Source organism: Gobius niger, assembly GCF_951799975.1.
Source record: "Gobius niger genome assembly, chromosome: 18".
Taxonomy (NCBI): Eukaryota; Metazoa; Chordata; class Actinopteri; order Gobiiformes; family Gobiidae; genus Gobius; species Gobius niger.
Genome location: NC_136869.1, coordinates 14,582,945 through 14,606,555, shown reverse-complemented (window position 1 = coordinate 14,606,555; position 23,611 = coordinate 14,582,945). Strand labels below are relative to the sequence as shown.

The window sequence follows — 23,611 nt, the reverse complement described above, 5'->3', positions numbered from 1 at the left end:
ACCAAAGATGTTGTCAGCATTTAGCCTCTCCCAGCATATTCCTATTGCTCCAAACAAGGAGTTGGAAGGTAGTTGGAAGCGACCACACTCTTCCACGGGCACACACAAAGACCAGACAAGTACGTATCAACTCATCTAAGCTCAGGTAAGAACATATCTCAGTATGGAAGAACGGTGGCCTGTTCCTTTAACCCGCCGCCTTAACCCAAGTGTATTTTCTCCACTTCAGCTTTGCTCAAATCTACAAAACGGATCATTTCTCTTGCGTTGTTTTACTTTTTTTTCTCCATTGCTTTTTTTAAATGCGTTTTCGTCACATTTGCCACATTCTCCTTACTTTTTGTAATTATTCTGTTGCTCTTTTGTGACACATTTTGGACAATTTTTCATTGCCTTTTTGCCACGTTTTTGCCGCTCTTTTGTTGCATTTTTGACACTTTTTTCAAGACTCTTTGAGATTTGGGCCAAACTGTAGAAAATGTGCTCGGTTGAGGTCGGGGTTAAGAGGTTAAAAGCTAAATAATGCCAACATTTTCAATTTTTCATGTAAATATTACCTAAAATAAAATAATGGATTCCCCTGTAAATATGGCTCTTTATCATAACATTAATTGTACGTAAGAATACAATCTTGGATGGGGCTATCAAATGATTTAGTTGCTGCATTATTTAAAGCATCAACAATTAACACAATTAAAGTAAGACTGTACTTGTCAGATCCTTCAGGAACCTTTAGTCTAAAAAAAGCAGTCGGCCTGGGCTACTTGCCATTCATTAAATATTAAAAGGTACTTTGCTGGCCTCTAGTGGTTTTACATGGACGCTTTACTGTCTTACTGCGCAGCTGAAGATTTCGAGTAATTAATATTGGATATTTTAACTAAGGTACTAAATAGTTAAATTAATAGAGAAATCCATAACAATATATCTGTCTGAGCTGTGCATTTGATCTGAACAAGGTTAACGCCATAGACTGTGGAAAACACATGAGGTCGACAAAAATCATACGTCATTCTACAAACTGCGCATGCGCGAGAAGAAACGAAACCAACAACATTCATCAACATCAGCAGATCATTGGCGGACAAACTGTTTTAGAAAGCGCTGGAGATTTCCTTAAACCTTCGGGGGGATGTCCTAACTTTGTCTGAAACGAGCTTGTAATGATACCGTGACCTGGGACTGGAGTCTTTACGCGCATATAAGAGGAGTTCACGCACTTGCTTCTTCCTCCTGTTGTTGTTGTTTTTGTTGTCATCGTCTTTTTGGGGCTAAAGTGTCAATCGGACCCCGCGATGCAAGGGGGCCGCTTTAAACGCCTTGGAGATGCAAGGGGCTGGAGGTAAACAGCTCTATCCCCGCGCTGTAGTGGGTGGCTAGCGCTGCTCCTACATGAGTGTATTTTGAGATGGCCCTAAGTTCAGACGGCTGGACACTGGACACGACTGCCTCCGCCGCCGCCGCCGCTGTACCTGAGGAGTATGGGGCCTCGGAGGCTCCATTCGGGGACCAAACCGTGCTCATGTCGGTCCGAGTGTCGGTTTGTCACTCTGGTATTCGCCCGCTGTGTTTGCCCGGAGCAGGAGACGAGTCCCTCCGCCTGCAGCTCGGCATGGACCCGGGGAAGTTTGGGGAATTCCGCCTGTCGCTCCAGGAGAGCAGTGGGACGGGCCGTAGTATGGTGAGCGGTCACTCCACAGTGTTGTTATTGTAAATGAGAGGGGAGATCCCCACAGAACTTCAGATACTGACATAATCTACCAAGAGAAAGTGAAGAGGCTGTCGTCACTTCAGCCTATGTTTATGTCCCTGACCTTTAGTTTGGAAAGTCCAGCAGAGTCAGTTCATGTGGCATTACAATATGCAGATCAAATGCACTGTGTCACACCAGTACTGAGCAATACTGAGACACTAATGGTCAGAAGCAGTGACTATTTTACTTCAATTATTCTTCTGACTAATGCACTCATTTCTCTTCCTCTTTTCAGACAATTGCCATGTTTGATCTGAGAGCTGTGAATTACGAAGTGAAGTCTCCTAAATGTCATGAGCTGAGTCTGAGAGCTCCACCTCATGATCGAATCAGCTTTAACTTTCGCTGTGAGCAGGAGGCCCAGAAGTGGGCCACAGTGCTGCTGTCATCTTTAAGAGAAGCTCACAGAGGTTTGTTGTGTGTGACGTTTCAAAAAAGCATGAAGTTTAAAGTTATGTAATGCTAAAACAAAGACCTCTTTGATTACACATCTCTGAAGACAGTTTCTGAGAAGAATAATTTGCTCAATGTTTACAGAGTTTCACCTCTGTCTGAATATAATATATTATATCCTTCACTCCCCTTCTAGTTTTCAATCTTTGCCATTTAAGTAGCTGATGTTAATCTTTGGGAATGTCCCTGTGGACGGATCAGAGGTGACCAGCCTAAAATAGACCAAGACAGGGATCCTGTGTTTCTATAGTGGTGGCCCCGTTTACAGCTCAGTTATCACACACTGATTTTCATTGTTAGCTATTCTGGAAAATAAACATTTTAACTGCTTGGAGCAAACACTTGATTTACAAATTAACCTTGCTGAAGCAAACAGTGCGTCCATTCTTTTCACGGACTTAAGTCAGTGTTCACAAGTCGCTTTACATCAGGGAACCACACTCTCTTTCATAAACTGGACAGGCATGGGAGACAAGGCAGGTGAAATGTTTATATATTTTCTTTTCTTTTCTTTTCTCAGTTGTATCTCAGGATAACAGTAAAGACGTTCTCCAAGTTTCAGCTCCATCACACACAACCGTCCTGCAGCAAACAGGTCTGACATGTTTATACTGTTTTACATTTATTTTATGTCATCTGCATTATTTTCATTCATAATTTATTCAGACACACCATAGTTGTTTTCATAGCCCCCCCAGTGGCCACTTGGAGTTTGGTTTGTCTCATTTTCACTCTTTGTATGTGTATCATCCATCCTCCATCAGAGGACGCATGCATTGCGCTGACCCGAGCCATTGAAGCAGGTGACCTTCAGGCTGCTTCAGCATTTGCTGCTACTCTTGCACGACAACATGCCACAGTCAAGATTCAGCCATCTGCCAGAGACCTGGAGGACAAAGAATTAAAGTAGGGTGATATAATTTAGGGCATGAATGTGTCTATAATGTTTGTGTGTATATAGAGGTAGTTTATAGTAATGTAATGTATGTTTCCTAGGCCAATTGTACATTTTAGTTTGTTTTCTCTCTGCTTTTCAGTTTGACTGTTGTGGTTGAAGATTGCACCTCTTCCTGCTGCGTCACTGTGAGAGTTTTCCCTCATATGACAACAGCAACACTCAAACATCAGGTTAAAGACTTTTTATCAATTTTGTATTGAGAAACTTAAAGGTGCATAACTGACCTTTTTGTGACTCAATGGCTGTATGGGTGGTCAGCATGGCGCCTTTACTTTTGATCACGGTGGCCTCTGGAACGCTTCAGGATCAATTGTTTTGTAGATTTTCTTGTGATGGTCCATCAACAGCGAAAACCTACCAGCAACCCTAAAAACAACTGGTCCTGGAGCGTCATAGAAGCCTCTGTGATTGAAAGTAAAGGCGCCATGCTAGTTACTCATACAGCCGCTGGGTCACTGAAAGGCCAAATACGCTCTGATGAAAAGTTGTTGTTTTTTTCACACAAAAACTTCCATAATGCACCTTTTTTTAAATTACTACATTTCAGTCAATGTCCCTTTTTTCTCTGTTCCAGATGTTTCTTGAGTATGGCTTCCACCCGAAGGTTCAACGCTGGGTGATTGGACAGTGCTTGTGCACAGACCTGCGTTCTTTGGCCTCGTATGGGGTTCGACAAGATGGCGACACTGCCTTCCTGTACCTGCTGTCTGCCCGACACGCTCGTCTGACGCCCCAAACCCTTCAACGAGACCAGGAGAGCGTCCTCCTGCTGGGTCCTTCGTCTTCCTTTGCCAACGGTCCTTCGTCTCACAACCAGCGCGCTTACAACACCTTGCCTTCAAGACTGAGTAAAAGCTGCCACATAAGTAAGACTGCTTTTACAACAAATAATAGATTGATTGACACACACAATTTTGCACAATTCATGTAGAGTTTGCATATTCTTCCAAAATGTTGCAGATGGATCCGAGAGAGGGCGCGTTAGTAACATTAAGGATCTTGTCAATCTTGAGATGCCACAACTGACTGAAGCACTGAGCCCTAACACAGCTGCTAACCAGGTAACGTCACTCATTTTACCCTGCGTTTCCTTTTTATTTGCTAGGTTTAATAGAAGTTCCTTTATTTTATTTCTAGCAGGGCTGGTCATGCCCTACTTGCACTTACATCAACAAACCTACCCGTCCCGGCTGTGAACTGTGCAGCACAAACCGTCCGGAGAGCTACGCGGTCCCGGGAGGATACCGACCCGATGCAACAGAGCTGAGGAGGATCCAACAGGAGAAAGAGGCCATTCGGCAGTACCAGCAGGTTGGGAACAGGAGTTTTACACTTTTCAGTGCACAAACAACCTTTAGCAAATCGACCACACCTTCAAACAAACAAAGCAGAGTGCAGTTTCCAGAAATGCGTTGCAAATCGTTTCAAACCGTGAAGGCTCTCAGACTGACTCTCTTCTCTTTTGTCTCTGTTTTTTGAAGGAGAAAGGGAGAAGAGAGGTGCTGAGGAGCGCTGGGGTTCAAAACAACTCACTTCTGCTAAACTTGGACCAGGACTACTGAGCATACACACATGCAGCTGGTCATAGAATTGAATATAATTGTGCACATGGGGACTTTTATACTAGAAATAATGCAAGTTTGGAGATTATAGTATTATTTATTTTTGCTGCCAAACAGTACTGAATGTATAGGATTAAAACTGCACTTTGTAATTCCAGACAATAATACATTTAATAAATATAAGTTAAACAAAAGGTTTGTGTTTTCATGCCTTTGTTTTATGTGGTAAAATGCTCTTTCTTTATACATGAATGAGCACAGAACTGCAAAATGTGTAATGGAGCTTTTTGACACTTGGAATGACTCAAACGCTGATCCCAGGCCAGAGAGGAGGAGCGCAGGGAGAACTTCGCCCGTCTAGTGATGTTGGACGGTCAGGACTTGGTGCCCAACCCTGAACCAGTGGACTGTAGGATCTGCTATGGGGAGCTGCAGCCAGGGGAGGGGGTCCTGCTCAGAGAGTGCCTGCACTGCTTTTGCAAGTAAAGACAGTAAAACATCTTGACTTCTCACCAACAGTGGTGAAACTATGCAAATGGTGTTTATTTCCGTGTTTTGTGCCTGCATTTTCAGATCTTGCTTGCGCTCTGTCATCATGCTGAGCGAGGAGCCGGAGGTGTCCTGCCCCTACCGAGACGACACATATGCCTGTGCCTGCTCACTGCAGGAGCGAGAAATCAGAGCTGTGAGTTGATCTACATATCCTCGACTTCCTCTCCTTCAAGAGTGTCATTGTAAGATAATGTGCGAGTGTGTGAAATAAGTTTATTTTGAGGAAATTGTACTCATTTTCTAATCAAGGTTGAAATATAATTTGTTACTGTCCAAATAGTGACATTTAAACATACATTGTATAAACCAAAAGCAATAAGTGAACCCTTCCTTTCTAAGTAATGTCACTTCTGCCATTGAGATATTTTTAAAGTGACTTAGTTCTCCACACAGACTTATCTAAAAAAGTGTTTCCCCTTTAGTTGGTTTCCGCAGAGGAGTATGAGCGCTGGCTGCAGAGAGGTCTTGCTGTGGCAGAGTCTCGTTGTGAAGGCAGTTATCATTGTGCCACTGCAGACTGTCCCGGCTGGTGCGTGTACGAGGACACTGTCAATGTGTTTCACTGTCCTGTCTGTAGGAAACACAACTGCCTCATCTGTAAGGTACTATGCTCCATTTAACAAAATACCAATACTAAATCATCGATCTCTTATTTAGTTCATATTTTTTAACTATACATGATGTTACCTTGAGTTGCTCATTTTAAGTGGACATAAAAAGCTTTGGTTTTACGTTTTTAGGCTATTCATGAGGGAATGAACTGTAAGCAATATCAGGATGATCTTGCAGCTCGTGCGATTAATGACTCTGCTGCGAGAAGAACAACACATCTGCTACAGGTGGGTTAGTCATGCAGTCTCTGTATGTAGCAGTTATAATGCTAAATGTCCATTCAGCAGGATGTCATATATGTCAGTGAAACATTTACCTCATGTTTTCTGACCGGTCAGTGCTCTTTTGTAGACGCTTGTGCAGTCCGGTGAGGCAATGCACTGTCCTCAGTGTAGTATCATAGTCCAGAAGAGAGATGGCTGTGATTGGCTACGCTGCACTGTCTGCCACACAGAGATCTGCTGGGTGACCAGAGGGCCTCGCTGGGGACCCAAGGTAACACATTTTGATACAGTGTACAATGGGAACACGTTTAGGATTAGCCCAACATTTTAGACTGAACATATACATTTCTATTGTACCATTGCTTTCTCTGGTCAATCAGTGGTCAAGGTCAAGTTTACTTATGAAGCACATTTACAAAAACATTGTCATCTCTGCCCCAAAGTGCTGTACAGGTGCACCGTGCAGTAATGCAAAACTACAAAAAACTATATATATAACACGATAAGAAAAGTTTTTTTTAAAAAAGTAAAAAATATGAAAAATGGAAAGTCTAATACTCTGTGTGTGATTTCCCCTTAGGGTCCTGGAGACACAAGTGGAGGATGTCGCTGCAATGTTAACAACCAAAAGTGTCATCCAAGATGCCAGAACTGCCACTGAGATTACAGGACTGAATAGATCAGAGAAGGGAGCCACGGTACCTAAATTAATGTATTTTGTAACAGTCGTATTAAAGGGATGTTAACCCTGTGTATCTTAGCACATCCGCCTTCACTAATAGTTGTTATTTATGACACTGAAAAACACTTTCGCATTTCACTGAATGTTGACAGTACTGAGCAGGATATTTATGAGGAAGTAGTAAACCTGCAGTAGCCTCGACTACAATGACAAATTCCTGGATGACTGAGAGCAAACGTAGTTAACCTGCAGTCAATGCTTTGCACAACATACAGTATACCTGAACACATTAACCTGAAGTGCACTTACCTATCACAGTAGCAGGGTGTTTATGACAACAGACTCATAGAAAGGCCTTACTGCACAGACGACTGTTACACTTTTGTGCCACAATGTGACTCTTTGTGCCTTATTGTTGGGTTTTCACTTTCTCCTGTTATTATTGTTTGTGACGTGTGCACAGTTGTCAAATATATGGATGTGTTCATCAGCAGGCTATGGCATTATTTTGTGATCCGCTTTATTTGTGTGGATTTATGGAATCATTGGAGAAATGTTTGTAGCCAGGGAAGTTATTGATCATGGTAATGCAATAGGGTTTATGTGACAGAGAATATGTGCTCCAATGGGTTTTATTTATGTTATGAACACTTTACGTTTACTGTGTGCACAGGCTTATCTGTGACATCCTTACAAAGATGCTGAATAAGGCGCCGGGGCTGCTGTTACAGGCCCGAATAAAATGTCTGAAAATGCAAATAACTGCTTCACTTTTCTTTCATACTGATGCAGAAGAAATGATATGTTCGCTCCGTTGTTTACATTTTTGCAAAACACCCATTTCAACTGTGTCCCGTACAGAAGCCTGAGAAGGACAAACTTCGTAACCCAATCTTCTGAGAACATCATAGATTTAACCACGTCAAAAACGTGTCAGTTTTATGATGCTGCGGGTCCTTTAAATAAAGCCGCGGCGATATTCGCTCCTGTAGCAGCGTTCACATTCCCCCCGGTCTCCCCTGCTCCAGCTCTGGGGGCGCATTGAGCGGAGCGGCTCGAGTTTCTCGCAGGGTGGAGTACAGACAGTACAGACACGCGACTGGATCCTGTGGACGGTGCTTCGCGAGGAGAACCCGCCAGTGAGGGGATTATCAAAGATTAAAGCGATAGAGCCAAAGTAAGTGACGTTTAGCGCTTGCGTAAATAGCCGTTTGTCTGAATGCGTTCGGGAAAATGGTCAAAACTGGCCACAGCAGCATTCTCGCCTATGCAGCTACAGGCTAGTTTTAAGAAAGCCATAAATCATTCATCGAGTAGAGATGGTGAAAGCGAACATAAGAACTGATAAAGCGCGCCTTTGTCCCACGTGAATGGCTCACGTTTTTGTATTGCTTTGACACATCGCTGCGTGCGTAAACTTCAGAACTGCCCCTCCCTCCCTCGTGCTTTCCTGCACCTGCACAGGTCTCCTATTCCTCTTAACAGATGTTACTTATCTCGTGATTCCTCTGCTCTGGCTTTACAGTCTAACCAGCTGGCCCAGTAGAAGTTGCCTCCTCCGAGACAATGGCCGAGACCAAAGGGAGATTTGACTTTGCCATTGACAGAGGGGGCACCTTCACTGATGTGTTTGCCCGGATGCCCGATGGACGCGAGAGGGTCCTGAAGCTGCTGTCCTGGGACCCTCAGAACTACAAAGATGCACCCACAGAGGGCATCCGAAGAGTATTGGAGGAGGTAAGACAAGCGTTTTAGAATGTAGTCTAAACAATTTGATGCTATTTGTCTGGAAATTACGCCTCCAATCACAGTGTAGCAAAGTGACCCATTGTATGTTTGGAAAAAACGCATGTTCCTTAAGTAGATTAGAATTTAAATTACATGTGATCCATTGAAAGAATTCGAGAGGCCGGTATTACCTGACCCTTATGTAAACACAAACCTCACTCTTTGTTCATGAAGGCTCACACAAACAAGGAACGCTCATTTGTCTTGGTTTCCTGGAGTTTCTCTGTAAATGTAAGTGTTTTTCAGGAAACCGGGAGGCCTTACCCCCGTGACCAGCCTGTGGACACCTCACTGATCGGTTGGATTCGAATGGGCACGACTGTAGCGACCAACGCGCTTTTGGAGAGGGAGGGCGAGAGGACGGCGCTCCTGGTCACCAAGGGCTTCAAAGACCTGCTGCATATCGGCACACAGGCCCGGCCAAAGCTGTTTGATTTGGTTTGTAACTTCATGCCTCTTGTTGTTAATGTTTACAATTGTCTCTGTGCAATAAGTTACCAGTTAACATGTTTGCAGAAAAAGGCAGCTTGTGCAAGAGTCCACTTTTCAACTGAATGCACTGCCCAATTTTTTTTAGGATGTCCCAGATTTTACTTTTGCATTTCAATTTGTGACAGTGACATCTGTAAGCCTTGTTAATTGGCCTCAAATGCTGTAAAATCAGTGGCGCAAGTGGTCACTCAACAGTGGAAGCTGCAATTCACAATCCATCGGACTTTAAGGTTATCAGCAAGATTACAATGTACAGTTTTTCTTGGCCTGCAAGCGCTTAAGGTTACTTCTATCTCATATCTGTATCTGGAGTTTGAAGTTAACGTTCTCTCTTTTAATGGGATAACTTTTCATGTGTCCACAAAGGAGGTTGCTGTACCAGAAGTGCTTTATGAGGAGGTGATCGAGGTGGATGAGCGAGTGGTTCTCAGACAAGATGGCTGTCAGCTGCCCAGAGGTGACGCCAAGCGCTGTGTCACAGGTGTGTTTTAGCAGAACACTGACTTTGTTTAAATCATATTCTGACATTATTGAAACACCATCTGCCACCCAGCTTGTCACTTTGCTGTCTTTCACTTGTGTCGGCTGAATAATCTAAACCAGTGGCCTTCAATTTTCACCCCAACCACCACCTCATGATATATTTGACCTTCCAAACACCACCAGGCCAAATCAAGATTAAACCATTAGTAAACCAGGACTAACAAGGCTCTAAAATAGACCTAGACCCTTAACTGGATGTAATAGGTGGGAAACACCCAACAACTTGTGTTACTAATGCATACATTACATTACCTCTAATTAAAGTGAAAAAGTCTAAGATTGCAGCTAACTGAGTACCACATGCCTAGCTAAAACATGCACCACAGGCACAGATATTTTGCAGGCCTTTATTGCTCTGTGTTAACCTGAAACAATTATTTGTTTGTGTGTTTTTTGTGGCAGGCAGCACGGGTGACTCTCTGGAAGTGTGGAAAGAACTGGATTTGGAGCAAGTAGAGAAGGACCTCAAAGGGGTCTTGTCCCGGGGCATCAGCAGTCTCGCCGTCCTGCTGCTGCACTCATACACGTCAGTACTGCTGGCTGCTGTTACTTCTGTAGCTTAGGAACTTTTTAGATTTCATTAATTATCGGTGACTTTGTGATGATGTGCAATGGTAAAGGTCATATCCTTCAAGCATTCAAAGACACTGGTCTGATTGGATTTACATGTTTGTGGGATGTGTGCTTAAGAGATGTGACCTCAAGACATAGTTTGCTTTAATTAGTAATGGTTTGAAAGGCTTCTCATGAAAACTAGTTCTCTGCATTCTGAAAGCAGCATTGCGTATTTATTGTACTTTACTTTACGTCGTAGTAATAACATTGTAATAGGATGGAAGCAGCACTGTAACTAAGGCAAACAAGGGATAATGCATTTTGCTGCCCTGTTATTACCAAGAAAATACTAACCATGTTCCTGGTCATTTAAAGTCTTTGTACTGGGTGAGGCAAAGGGTAAGGGGTATGACGAGCCATATTACCATGCCATAAATTAGATGTGTGTCTTTTGTCCTCGTTATTACTATAAATGACATGTTATTACACTTTTGGTGAAGCCATTTCCATCCTACTATCACGATGCTATTATTGAGCTGTAAAGGAAGTGAGTAAATAGTTATAATGATAGCAGGTGCACATAAGTAATAGTGACTGAGTAATAACATTGTCTTTTGTTTGTTTCTTCTTCAGATGGTCAGATCATGAGAAGGCAGTGGGCTCGCTGGCACGGCGCCTCGGCTTCACACAGGTGTCTCTGTCCAGCGAGGTCATGCCCATGGTCAGAGCAGTTCCTCGGGGCTACACTGTCTGTGCTGACGCCTACCTCACCCCCAAGATACGGCAGTATTTAAAAGGCTTCACGGCTGGTTTCAAGGACGCCCTCAAGGTCTAAATCGACACTTTTCAATTAATTCACCAACTTTTTAGTGACTCTGTACGTCGTTGCAGGATGTGGATGTGCTGTTCATGCAGTCGGACGGTGGACTGACTCCAATGGGGCAGTTCTGTGGGTCACGAGCTGTTCTGTCTGGGCCTGCAGGGGGAGTCGTGGGGTATGCAATCACCTCGTACAGCCAAATGGAGAAGAAACCCGTGATTGGCTTTGACATGGGAGGTAACGCACTTTTAAGTTTGGTATACCCAAAAATGCACAGAATATGAACAGGGATGTAAAATACCCAAGTAAATCTATATCTTTCAATCTTTCAGGGACCTCGACTGACGTGAGCCGATATGCGGGACAGTACGAGCACGTCTTTGAGGCTACAACAGCCGGGGTCACTCTTCAGGCCCCTCAACTGGACATCAACACAGTGGCGGCTGGCGGAGGATCCAGGCTCTTCTTCAGGTCAGGCTCAGTGAATCAGAAGTGCAATACTGTATGATGTTGTACCGTCTGTGTACGGGACATTTCATGACTGTTGACTTGCCCTTTAAGATCGGGGATGTTTGTGGTTGGTCCAGAGTCTGCAGGAGCCCACCCGGGACCAGCCTGCTACAGAAAAGGTACAAGAAGTGTGCTTTGTCTGTTTTTCTTCTAGCGTTCCCATGTGTCTCACGTTATTCCTTTTCCCACTGGTTTCTCATGAGTGTCTCATGTATCTGGTAACGCTCCTCCCTAAAGGCTCAAGCCAAAATCGACACCACCGATTGGTCAACTCTTTCAGGCGTAACACAGTATTGAATTCTGGCAAAGGTCCAGCACATTATGTAACTCAAAGTAGTACAGTTGCCCCAAGATGTTCTCTCTGTTTATGTCTTTGGAGGCGGATCACAGTATAATCGGATTTTTGATTTATCAGTCAAATTTCATACATTTCTTGGATTTCTTTAAATGCAAAACTATCAAACCACATGTTAATATTGCAGTATTTTCAGCCAATAAGAGAGTTACACATCTGTTTGTCATAACACAAGCCACTGCAATTGCACAAGACCGTTTTGACGTACTTCATGTCAGTGAGTGTGATTTGCGTGTTCTAGGCGGTCCCCTCACCGTCACGGACGCTAACTTAGCTCTTGGTCGCCTCCTGCCGTCCTTTTTCCCCAAAATCTTTGGACCCGGGGAGGATGAGCCGCTTTCTTTAGAGGAAACAACGAAGCACTTCCAGCAGCTCACCCAAGACATCAATGCTTTCCTGTCGTCTAACCAATCACAAGTAAAGCCACATTGACCAGTTTTTTTTAAAAATTTCACTTCTGTAACACTTCATAATTTGTACATTTATAGTCTTCAGTCAACCACATGCAAAACAGTAAAGTACCAAGCAACGATTCGGAGATGAGCATGGAGGAAGTCGCCATGGGATTTATACGTGTTGCAAATGAGGCCATGTGTCGACCAATCAGAGCGCTGACTCAGGTACGAGCATTTATTTAAGTCGACCTGGGTTATATAATACCTTCTGTAAAGACACTTAATGTCATATTATATTTAAAACCTGAAAATGACCAGTTTGAATACACAAATGTCATGTATTGGACACTCATCATTAGTTTTGCTTCAGGCTAAGGGGCATGATACGTCTCAACATGTGCTGGCCTGTTTTGGGGGCGCCGGAGGGCAACACGCTTGTGCCATCGCAAGAGCCTTGGGAATGAAGAGCGTCTTCATTCATAAGTAAGCATAATCAGCCGCAGTGTTGGGGGTAACGTATTACAAAACTAGCAAGTTACAAAAATACATTAGTTTTTTTCAGTAACTAAGGAATATAACCTATTACTTAAACAATATACAGGAATATATTAGTCATTACAATTCAAGTGACTTGAGTTACAAGTGTATTTAAATGTATGAACATAAAAATGCCAAACTCTGCCCAAATTGGACATTGGTGTATAAGATCTGCAGTCTGTAGTTAATGTCGTCAAAACAAAACACGAGAGAATGGGGGAAAGCGATGGAAAAGGAAATCTCTGACTGCATTTTTGCTCCGTGCCTTTATTACTTATTATTTTCCTTTTGTATTTTGCCAAAAGTAACTCAAAGTAGTGTAACTCAGCTACATTTGAACTGAAACAGTAATATGTAATACAAACATATTACATTTTATATAGTTAATAGTATAATATAGCTATAAACTCTTATATAGAATATATTACACTTTTTAAGTAACTTGCCCAACACTGTCAGCCGTAACAGATATAACAATCTTATTATTATTACGAGATCATGTATTCGTGCCCTTATGTAATCTTCAGATACAGTGGCGTGTTGTCTGCCTATGGTCTAGCCCTGGCTGATGTGGTTGAAGAAGTGCAGGAGCCTTGTTCACTGAAATACGAAGAAGAGTCTTACCCAGAGCTGAATCGAAGAGTGGACAATCTCTCGAAACGCTGCCATGACACGCTGTGCTCGCGCGGCTTCACCAGGTCAGGAGGCAGTTGATGCTTGACCTGCTTTCTCTCTCTTTAATTTGCAAATCCCTCACTATTATCTCATGTTAGCAAAAGAATGAGTTTGCTTTGTGTTCTCCCCAGTGGGCAGATAACAACAGAGGTTTTCTTGCACCTGCGTTACGAGGGGACTGATTGTGCTCTCATGGTCACAGCTGCTGGATTTCCTCCTAATGCACAATCCTGTAAAGCTGGAGACTTCCGTAGTGCCTTCACCAAACGGTATTATAGCGTTTTTTTCATTACATTATTGCATTTATTGATGTCGAGGCATGTATGCAGAGATGTGGACATGCAAGTCGAGTTGCAAGACTTGACTAAATGGATTTGTGATTCGATTTCATGTCGTGAAAGATCTTGATGCTTCTTCTCAAAAAATACATCTTGTCTAAACAATTCCTTTAACTCACAATGACATGAACAACATCTTATTGTCCTGCACTGGACTCACAAACCAGCCAAACAATCTCCAATGCAGAAAATGAAAGGAAAATAGGATACGAAGAATAAGAGGTCTACAAAGTGAGGCCATCGACTTACAAAAACCTGTTCCCACCTCTGCATGCATGTTTGTTTGACTGTTTTGCCAACATTGTGTCTTGATGTTTTGGTGTCAAATGCAGTATTTTTTGGAGTTACTGGCAATACTAGTCACGTATTCTCTCTCTCGTAGTTACTTGAAGGAGTTCGGCTTCACAATCTCAGGAAGGCCCATTGTGGTGGATGACATCAGAGTCCGGGGGTGCGGAAAATCTGGAATCAAATCTATTTTTAAGAAGTCGGATAAACAAAAAGCAGCAAAGCCTGTTACAGTGTGTATCGCACAATTCAGAAAAGGTGAGGTGTTTGAAAGTGCAGTAAACTTTTATTTTGTAGGTCACTAAGTGCTACTTTGAGGGTGGATACCTGGACACGAATGTCTATCTATGGGAGGAGCTGCCGTGTGGCTACAGCATTCAGGGTCCAGCAATCATTATTGATAAGAACAGGTAAGCAGCAGGTATTTTATTCGTTTTATTGGGTGTTTGTTCACAGCACCACAGTTCAGAAAGTAAATATGCACGTTCTGTTCCTCAGCACTATCCTGGTGGAGCCGTGCTGTGTGGCCAAGCTGACAGAAGGGGGCGACGTGTGTATTGATGTTGGCTCCGACCCTCACTGTCTCCTGGGAACTGAGCTGAACAGCGTGCAGCTCTCCATCTTCTCCCATCGCTTCATGAGCATAGCGGGTACAAAAGACGAACACACGAACGATCAAAGAAATGTGGGTCAAAGTATCAGCTGTGTTTTGATTATTCTCCCCTCAGAGCAAATGGGCAGGGTCCTCCAGAGAACGTCCATCTCCACCAACATCAAAGAGCGCCTGGACTTCTCTTGTGCTGTCTTTGGGCCGGACGGAGGTTTGGTGTCCAACGCACCCCACATTCCTGTCCACCTGGGGGCCATGCAGGAGACTGTCCAGTATCAAGTGTGTTTTCAGGACTGCCTTCTTTAGCGTAAATATACAAGTGCCTCACTCTTGGTTTTTATTGCAGATCAGAGCTTTGGGCAATAGCCTGAAAGAAGGCGATGTCATTCTTAGTAATCACCCATGTGCTGGAGGAAGCCACCTCCCAGATCTCACTGTCATCACTCCAGTAAGTTTATTGTATCATAAAGATCCCTAATCTCTTTTTATTCACTTTTTTTTAATGTTACTTCCCTAATTTTGTGTCAATTGTTATTTCTTTGCAGGTGTTCAGAAAGAGCGTGAGTCGGCCTGTGTTCTTCGTGGCCAGCAGAGGGCACCATGCTGACATAGGAGGAATCACTCCAGGATCGATGCCTCCACACTCCACATCCCTACTGCAAGAGGGCGCTGTTTTCACCTCCTTTAAACTGGTCACTGCTGGGGTCTTTCAAGAAGAAGGTACAATAATAGAGCTACACAAGATATCGAAAAATTATTGTTATCGCACTGCTATGTGATGCAGTATTCATATTTTGTCATTTACTTCCATTTTTAGCCTTGTTTAGGGACACATTTTGCTTTAGTTATTTGATACAATTGCTTAATTTACTTTGTTGAAATTGTTAAGTAAAATATTGCAATGAAGCCAAAGATGAATTATGTTAGCTACAAACAGCGGTGGAGCTAAATATTGTTTGTATGTTTTTTTTTAGCATGTATTTTCTTGAACTTACACTATTCATATAATACTGATAGGACCCACTGTATTTGGAAGAGAAGGCATCATATAATAAACACACTGTTTTACTCATATTTCTTCCTAACCCCCACCTGAAAGCTTCAAAATAGCGACGAAAAACGAGAAGAAAACGAGGATGAAAACGCAACAAAAACCCCTCAAAAGTGCAGAAAAAATGTGACAAATACGCAATTAAAAAAAGCCATAAAAAAATCTGGAAAATTCAGCAAAATAGTGGCAAACGTGAAGTGAAAAAGAGAGTGAAAAAAGTCACGGCAACAACGCAAGGAAAAAGATATGTTTAGGTCAGTTTTGTAGGTCTTAGCTTTCAAATGACGCGTGACACTGGCCTATAGGCTGTAAGGTCCAGTCCAGAAGCTTTTAGATTTGGGTAAAGCTGAACTGGAGATAACGTACTCACAGGCGGTAAGGGGGTTTACATTCGGCCCTAACTTCTGCATTTTGTCAACTTTAGCTGTAACTGAAGCTCTCATGGCTCCGGCGGACTATCCAGGATGCTCCGGGACTCGCAATCTCCATGACAACCTGTCAGACCTGCGGGCTCAGGTGGCGGCCAATCAGAGAGGCAGCCAGCTCGTGGGAGAACTGATCGACTGCTACGGTCTGGACGTGGTGCAGGCGTACATGGGATACATTCAGGTAAATGGCAGATATAGAAGAATATTTTTTACATAACATTATTACAACAGTGTTTTTGTTTCCTGTGATATAGATGTTGCACGTGCTGATAATGCAGTAGTGATAGTACATTTACGGGGGTGCTTTTATTGCATGTGTTTTAGAGCAATGCAGAGCTGGCTGTGAGGGACATGCTCAGAGACTTCGCACAGCGCAGACGACAGCAGACGGGCTCTTTGGAGGTGGAGTCGGAGGATTTCATGGATGACGGGACGCCAATCAGATTACGAGTCCAAATTAACGAAGAAGAGGTGTGGGGCAATAGACCTAGATAATAAATAAATGAGCTCCTACATTCCGTACCTTTAATTAGCATAAGTGTACTACATATTGTTCCAGGGAAGCGCAGTGTTTGACTTCACCGGGACGGGGACAGAAGTTTGGGGTAATTGTAATGCTCCTCGAGCCATTACTCTCTCAGCCCTCATCTACTGTCTACGCTGCATGGTTGGACAGGACATCCCACTGAATCAGGTGACAGTTCGGAGCATTTCGTAGTAAACGTATAGTAAATGGTTGACTTTAAATTTTTATATTTTCTCCAGGGTTGTCTAGCCCCCATCAAAGTCATCATCCCTCCGGGCTCAATCCTGCAGCCGTCTCAATACGCGGCCGTGGTTGGCGGAAATGTGCTCACGTCCCAAAGAGTTGTCGACGTCATATTTAAAGCATTTGAAGTTTGCTCCGCATCACAGGTAACATAAAAAAGCTTAAATATACCACAGTAGTAATTCATATTCATAATACGATAGAAATGATTCAAAGTGATTTGCCAATTTTTATTTTTATTTTTTACCAGGGCTGCATGAATAACATCTCCTTTGGCAGTGAGAAGGTTGGCTACTACGAGACTGTCGCTGGGGGAGCAGGGGCAGGGCCAGGCTGGAACGGGCGCAGCGGAGTCCACAGTCACATGACCAACACCCGCATCACTGACCCGGAAATACTGGAAAAGAGGTGACGAGATCATCCTCTACTTTTTCCTGTTACTTAACCAGGATTGTCCCGTCAGATTTTACTCTTTCAATGGAGCCCTAACATTACATAATATATATACCTATTTCTGCTATTGTTCACTGCCTCTAATATTTATTTAAGTGAGCATGATTGTCCCCTCTCTAGATATCCAGTGATCTTGGAGCAGTTTTCCTTACGTCCCAACTCTGGAGGTGAAGGGAAATATTTAGGAGGAGATGGTGTGATCCGAAAACTCCTGTTCAGAAACGAGGTGGTGCTGTCGGTGCTGACGGAAAGACGCTCCTTCCGCCCCTATGGTCTCGATGGTAAATTATGTAAAAAAAAAAAGCATTTTGCAGATTTAGTCTCAAAACACACCTGCTGATTTGGTGCCCACCTGTGTTTTGAAGCTTGAAATTATCAGCTAGACTGATAATTTCAACGTTCAAATCGCCTTCAGTGTCTGGCAGAAATTGTTTTTAGCTCTTCACTGCCAGTTTTGAATGTCCAATAAGATTTTAAATGACATAGTGTAGGATTTAACATTTGCATTTCTTAAAATTCTAATCTGATGCTCAGGTGGTGAGGATGGAGCTGCAGGACTGAACCTTCTTAAGAGACAAGATGGCCGACTCCTCAATCTCGGAGCGAAGACGAGTGTCACTCTTCAACCAGGGGTATGATCGTTTCTTATGCCTTTTTAACCTCTTAACCCCCACCTGAACCGAGCACATGTTCCCCAGTTTGGCTTTACCCAAATCTAAAGGCTTCTTGAAAAAAGTGTCGAAATGGCAACGAAATGAGACGAAAACGAGGATGACAATGCAATAAAAGAGTGATTGAGAGTGAAAAAAAAAGCTCAGAAAATGCAACAGAAAAAGCCACAAAAATGCAGTGTGATGAAAAAGAGTTAGCTTTTAAATGAGGCCTTACTCTGGCCTGTAGGCTGTAACATTTTAGATTTGGGTAGAACCAAACTGGTTAAGGCGGGGGTTAAGAGGTTAAAAAAGTGTCCACAGTTGTATCACTATATGGAGTTGTCCCTCTGCTTGCAGGACATGTTCTGCCTGTACACACCCGGAGGAGGGGGTTACGGAAGAGGGGAGGAGGCGAACGGAAAACCCCAAACTAAGCGGCGCCGTTTGAATGAAACATTTCCAGAGAGGGGCAGTGTCTTTGAATACCGTATGGCACAAGAGGGAGTGTGAAACGACGGGGTAAGATGACCAGTCAGCAACAAGGGGGGGGGGGACAGAGTGGAGTTTGTGCATCATGGGAGGACGTCTTTATACTGTGACAAACCTAACGCACACTTTAACTGTAGAAATAAATGAACTAAAATACCTCTAAACAAGAATCATAAAACTGGATTTGTACCTTTTTAATAAACTACAAACTGTGCAAAGCCAACTGCATGTGTTTAAGTGGATGGAGATGTTTATATTGTCGAGTTCTTCCTATTATTAGACAATGCTGCAAGTATTAAGTTTATACATAGTGCGGTGTCATGTTTAGTTTAGTATTGCCAAAGTATTTCAGATAAGATAAGAACAACACTGATATTCACCAGTTCAGCTTTTATATAGGACACTTTCGCATGTTTGAGGAGGGGGGGGTGCTGCTGAAAAGTGACGTCCCCTCCTCCCAACAACTCCGGAACGAGCAGAGGAAGGATGATGAGGCAGGGCAGGCATGCGTAGGCTCAGATAAAGAGATATGCAATGAGAGCAGCAGGAGGCTGATGGCCGCAGATAGTCCATGTAATTGTAAATCAGATGGGTGTGTGTTGTGTCATTCCATCACAAAGGTTCAAAATACAGTTCTTTTGATTTGGCCACAAAATATGCAAAATATCCTGGCAGTCAACTTTTTGAGTGCATTGGTTCATTATCTTGAATTTAGGAAACCTGCTAAATTGAAGTTGTCTCGCTCCTTGCTTTTCTAGATTAGAATTAGGCTCTAATGAAAATCTATTTGCTCTAAACATGGATCTGATTGTCTAAAGCAGGGGTCACCAACGTGGGGCCCGCGGGCACCAAGGGGCCCTTTGAGGCATGCCCAGTAGCCCTTGGGACTTTTTCTGAGGTGTAAAACACTTCAGTTTCTTGAATCTGATTCTTAAAATTACAGTTATTTCTGTTCTTGTGACTCAGTATGAGTTTAAAATAAAGCTATTTTAATATAATATGGGATCAATATCCTATAAGTGAACAGTGTACATTTAAGTATTTAGGATTTATTTTTTACTGGTAGCCCTCGGACAACTTAATGCTCCTAAAGTAGCCCTCAGCTGAAAAAAGGTTGGTGACCCCTGGTCTAAAGTGTGGTTGAATTTACAATCTTTAAAAAAAAACAGTCAAACACGTTAAAAATAAACAGCATTTATGTAAAATCTTTTTTCTTCTGAACAAGCAGATTACAACACTTTTAAACACCATTTAAAAAAAGGCACAAAAAGAAGAAAATCATTACATTCACCTGCTGAGGTTTGACGTTGAAAATCACATCAGAATAGTGCAAAGAGATCAGCAATTAAAGTTCATTATAAAAGATGAGGTAGTGTTTTGTTTTTTGCTACAATTTACAATACAATAAATAACACTGCTCACTGTCACTGACATCCATAGGACCAACAACAAGAGTCACAACTGGCAAACGACATTAAAAACAGTGCAGGTAACCTGGCAGTGCAAAGAGTCTGTGGAAATACATGCTGGTCGTTTCAGACTGAGGTAGTTCCATGTTTGGTTATACAGTAAATAATGATGCATTAAAAGCATGTATTTCACATCTGAATATCAGACTGTATTACAGTTAAAGGGTTGGTCCATAAAGCTTCTCTGCCGGTCTCAGGGGTCAATATTGAGGATATCTGTTCAGTGACGGTCCGTTTTGCAGCGTGTAGTGACCGGGCGGCTGATGGTGTGAGTTCTGGTTTGGCGGCACCAGGACGTCAAACACACTCTTGTTTGGAGGCACAGATTGGAGCATATTGTCCAGGTCCATGATGAGCGGAGGGGCTTGAACAGACACCCGTCCGTTGGGAAGTATTGGCCAGTATGTGTGCCCCAGGAAGTGTCCTGGTGCAACAGGCGAGCTGCCATAACCATAAATAGGGAGCCCACCATGAAGAGGCATGAGTGGACCCCCATTGAAACGCATACTGGGCGGGGCCACAGCGTTTGGAGGAGCATATTTGGCATAGGAGGTTGGCAGCTCCCATGGAGGTGCCACTGTTTCCCTTCGGGCAGATTTGTGCGCTGGTTTGTACTCCTCGTAACAGTCTGATTCAGCTTCATCTTGAACACGTTTCCCCGGGAGGGACACCCCCCTCCACTCATCCTCAGAGGAGGAGGATGCGGGACTGGCAGAGCTGGCAGAGGCACTGCGGGCAGAGGAGGCATATCGTGGGCGTGGTGGGGAGCCTCGGGAGCGCTCCACATCGCCCCAACACTCTTTAGACACTTCCACCTCTCCTGTGGCACTAGACGGCCTGAAGCTGTGCAGAAGGGAGTCTATGGCAAAGGACGAGTCCAGTTTGGGCCGAAACATGTCATCCTGGGGCGGGGAGAGGTTTCTGGAGCGCATAGCGGGTAGTGAGGTGACATGCTCAGGGGGCGTCACCATCGGTTCAATCTTCTGCCCCTGCAGGATGTACGGGGCCAGGTCCTGAGCAAAGATGGTCTCATCCTGTCGAGAGACGGCCGTATTCTGCCTCTTCAGAAGCTCCAAAGGAATTCGACTTAACTCCACAGCCCAAAAGTTTCCTTTACCCTGAGGCTTAGCTGGGTCCTTCAGGACCTGTGAGCAGAGAAAATGAGATGATATCTATAAAATGTGTATGAAATCATTATAAAAAAGATGCTAAGAGAATAAATATACAAACCTTGACAAAGCAGTCATATGAAGACAGGTTGTGTCGCACAGAGTCCCGCCATCCCTTGTAATTTCCTTTGAAAAATGGGAAAAGTGTGCTGATCTCCTTCAAGATCTGAGGGTAAATTAGTACATTTATGATTATTTTAAAAACTAAATATTTTTCTAATGAATGAATTAAAGTGAGATAAAACAATAATTGAAAGTATACATGCTGGATCTTTATCTTATCTTTGTTCTGATAGATTCAGGGCCTGGTTTCACCAGAGAGAAACCTTATCAAAACAAAGCTGATAATGATGGCAGGCAAGTGTCAGTGCGATGTAACTGTTTAGTGTCACTGTAACTGTACACAGAGCTCAGGGTAATTTGACACAAAGCAAACCAAAGCCTTGCGCGTGGACAGGAAAAAATGTGCGTAAAGTTGTGCGCCATTCAAATGAGCTTTGAAAAGAAAAGACATTTAATAATGAAAACTGTCAAACTCGTTTACCTCAGAAAGCGTAAGTTTCTTCTCTGGGGAGCGCTGGATTACCATCGCAATCATAGCCAGATAGGAGTACGGAGGCTTCGGGTATCTCTGATAGTTCTTCTTCTTTCCTGCGCCTTTGCTGCTCTTCTTCTGTTCATTATTCCACGGATCCCGTTTAATTGTGTCCTTTTTAAAGTCCACATCGTCGGGTTGTGGGTACAGCGACTCCGGGGCCACCGCGCTCTCCATGAAAGTTGAAGGAAGGTGCTGAGAGCGAGGCGGGTGACCGTCCTGCAGCCGAGGTTGACACGCGTGAGGCCGGTGAGAAGACGACCAGTGCTGGGCAGGAGCTATCCGTGCGAGCCCGTGGTGAGGACGCGCTGTGTGATGAGCATGTCTGGGGATGTCAAGTTGATGGTCTTGACGATCTCCCAGGTGGAGCAGAGCGGGTGGTGCCAAGAGGCTGGGCTCTGGCCAGTGTTTTGTCATGCTGATCAGCGGTGCTCGCTCGCAATAGTGCAGCCGTGGAAGAGGGGGCAGGGGGTGGCACTGCAGGGCCGGTCCTTAACTTCTGACAGACTGTTGGCTCCAGGCTGGCTCTATTTGAAGAGCAAACAATTAACAGTTTCATGTAAATCCCGCAGCGTAATCGAGGCGTTATCTGTGAACAGAAAGAGTGATCACCGCGGGGGGTGGGGAGGGGATTTGTACAAAGTGGGGGCAACAATACACATGCAAATACAACTTATTGGGCATGTATGTACATACAAGCAGTACAAGGACTATCATCTTTGTGCAGTTATAGTTTTACGCACAGAAAACCGAAAGTAAACGCGCGGAAAATATCCAACATGTTGCAATTCGACTAGAACTTATTACTACATTTATTGTAGAATTATTAGTGTTATTTTTTTAAATTAAGCACAACAGATCGTCAGGGAGCGTTGTGGGTTTTTTCACTTCTAAACCATTAAGGAAAAACGTGTGCGTGAATGGAACAGAGCGGGTGGTTGAATGCTTAAATGCTTTGGATTGTAGGTCAATTAGAAATAAAAATCCACACAATGGGTTGAGTATTTAATTTAATGTGCAATCAACACTTTCTAACAGAATATACAAAAGAATTGGCAAATAAACAAGTAGGAAGAAAGACGCAACACACATTAGTCTTTTTCTTTCTTTCTTTACAGAAAAACACATAGAAATAAAATCTACAGACTATTAGGCTACTGCAAAAAAAACGAACGCTTGAAATACAGTTGTTTGACTCACTTGTCATACTTTGTAGCCTGACTTATTCGAGAGCAGATCTATCCTGAGTTTAATTTTAGGCCAATGGCGCGGCGCCGTTTTGCGCGCAGCGTCGCTCTCTCCCTGCGCACAAATCCATTCACACCTTAAATCCTAAAGTTTCGGGAATGCGTGTCTTTTGTCCAAACTTAACGTAGTGCTAATGTGCAAGCTCTCGCTTCCCAGCAAGACCGTGAAAACAAGTTGGATTAGAAGAAACCCCGTTGGCAAAATGCAGGGCCTGTTCCTTTTGCAAAGAACCTACTTTGCATGTGAGGAAATACAAAGCACCGGTGTGAATTCAGGCGCTTACAACCTAAACCATTCACACCTCATACCTGGACAATCGTGTTTTGGGGGAATGGAATATTCTACAGAGTTTCAATAAAACCAGTTATTAAGCACAAGAATCAACAAAATACAATACGTTTCCCATAGGCCAACTATCAGCCTACACGCGCCGCTTCATTGTGACTTTTATTTAAGTATGATCGTTTGTCACACCAGATATAAAAAGATTAAAAAGCTGTGTCTGCAAATCTACTTTTGTCTTTGTCAGGTCAATGTTGGCGCATTTGGCCCCTTGTTTCATTTCCCACAGCTTTGTTTTTGTTT

The 23,611-nt window shown here is 43.4% G+C and overlaps 3 protein-coding genes across 4 annotated transcripts; 2 read left to right on the top strand and 1 right to left on the bottom strand.

The window, feature by feature from the left end:
* Positions 1-1,036: 1,036 nt before the first annotated feature.
* On the top strand, positions 1,037-7,546 carry shrprbck1r (sharpin and rbck1 related). Of its 2 annotated transcripts, none has more exons than XM_079576455.1 (14): positions 1,037-1,681; positions 1,989-2,163; positions 2,727-2,801; positions 2,971-3,112; positions 3,244-3,334; positions 3,739-4,030; positions 4,125-4,225; positions 4,305-4,475; positions 5,048-5,208; positions 5,300-5,411; positions 5,701-5,880; positions 6,019-6,117; positions 6,242-6,385; positions 6,695-7,546. In XM_079576455.1, the coding sequence occupies exons 1-14, from the start codon at positions 1,409-1,411 to the stop codon at positions 6,773-6,775; spliced, it is 2,097 nt and encodes a 698-aa protein (XP_079432581.1). In that variant the 5' UTR covers positions 1,037-1,408; the 3' UTR covers positions 6,776-7,546. The 2 variants fall into 2 exon arrangements, with proteins under 2 accessions (XP_079432581.1, XP_079432580.1); XM_079576454.1 differs by having other exon boundaries at positions 4,302-4,475.
* Positions 7,547-7,748: 202 nt separating this feature from the next.
* Positions 7,749-18,760, top strand: oplah (5-oxoprolinase, ATP-hydrolysing). Its single transcript, XM_079575789.1, has 28 exons — positions 7,749-7,982; positions 8,331-8,533; positions 8,831-9,022; positions 9,443-9,557; positions 10,022-10,145; positions 10,808-11,003; positions 11,066-11,231; positions 11,327-11,465; positions 11,556-11,623; positions 12,101-12,276; positions 12,348-12,479; positions 12,625-12,737; positions 13,319-13,489; positions 13,598-13,735; positions 14,187-14,325; positions 14,390-14,502; positions 14,591-14,742; positions 14,821-14,981; positions 15,049-15,150; positions 15,248-15,422; positions 16,178-16,362; positions 16,506-16,652; positions 16,741-16,875; positions 16,947-17,096; positions 17,201-17,358; positions 17,524-17,684; positions 17,938-18,035; positions 18,414-18,760. Exons 2-28 carry the CDS (start codon positions 8,363-8,365, stop codon positions 18,564-18,566), a joined length of 3,930 nt encoding a protein of 1,309 aa, XP_079431915.1. The 5' UTR covers positions 7,749-7,982; positions 8,331-8,362; the 3' UTR covers positions 18,567-18,760.
* Positions 18,761-20,214: 1,454 nt separating this feature from the next.
* Positions 20,215-22,195, bottom strand: foxh1 (forkhead box H1; the record flags this gene model as incomplete). The annotated part of the gene is made up of 3 exons (XM_079576388.1): positions 20,215-21,159; positions 21,245-21,349; positions 21,728-22,195. The coding sequence occupies 3 exons, from the start codon at positions 22,193-22,195 to the stop codon at positions 20,215-20,217; spliced, it is 1,518 nt and encodes a 505-aa protein (XP_079432514.1).
* Positions 22,196-23,611: the final 1,416 nt, after the last annotated feature.

Coding starts and splice junctions, on each gene's coding strand:
- shrprbck1r (XM_079576454.1), top strand. CDS start 1,409: ATGGCCCTAAGTTCAGACGGCTGGACACTGGACACGACTGCCTCCGCC. Junction 2,802..2,970: donor AACCGTCCTGCAGCAAACAG/GTCTGACATGTT, acceptor ATCCTCCATCAG/AGGACGCATGCATTGCGCTG. Junction 5,412..5,700: donor AGGAGCGAGAAATCAGAGCT/GTGAGTTGATCT, acceptor TTTCCCCTTTAG/TTGGTTTCCGCAGAGGAGTA.
- oplah (XM_079575789.1), top strand. CDS start 8,363: ATGGCCGAGACCAAAGGGAGATTTGACTTTGCCATTGACAGAGGGGGC. Junction 12,277..12,347: donor TGTCGTCTAACCAATCACAA/GTAAAGCCACAT, acceptor GTACATTTATAG/TCTTCAGTCAACCACATGCA. Junction 15,423..16,177: donor TGGGGTCTTTCAAGAAGAAG/GTACAATAATAG, acceptor TGTCAACTTTAG/CTGTAACTGAAGCTCTCATG.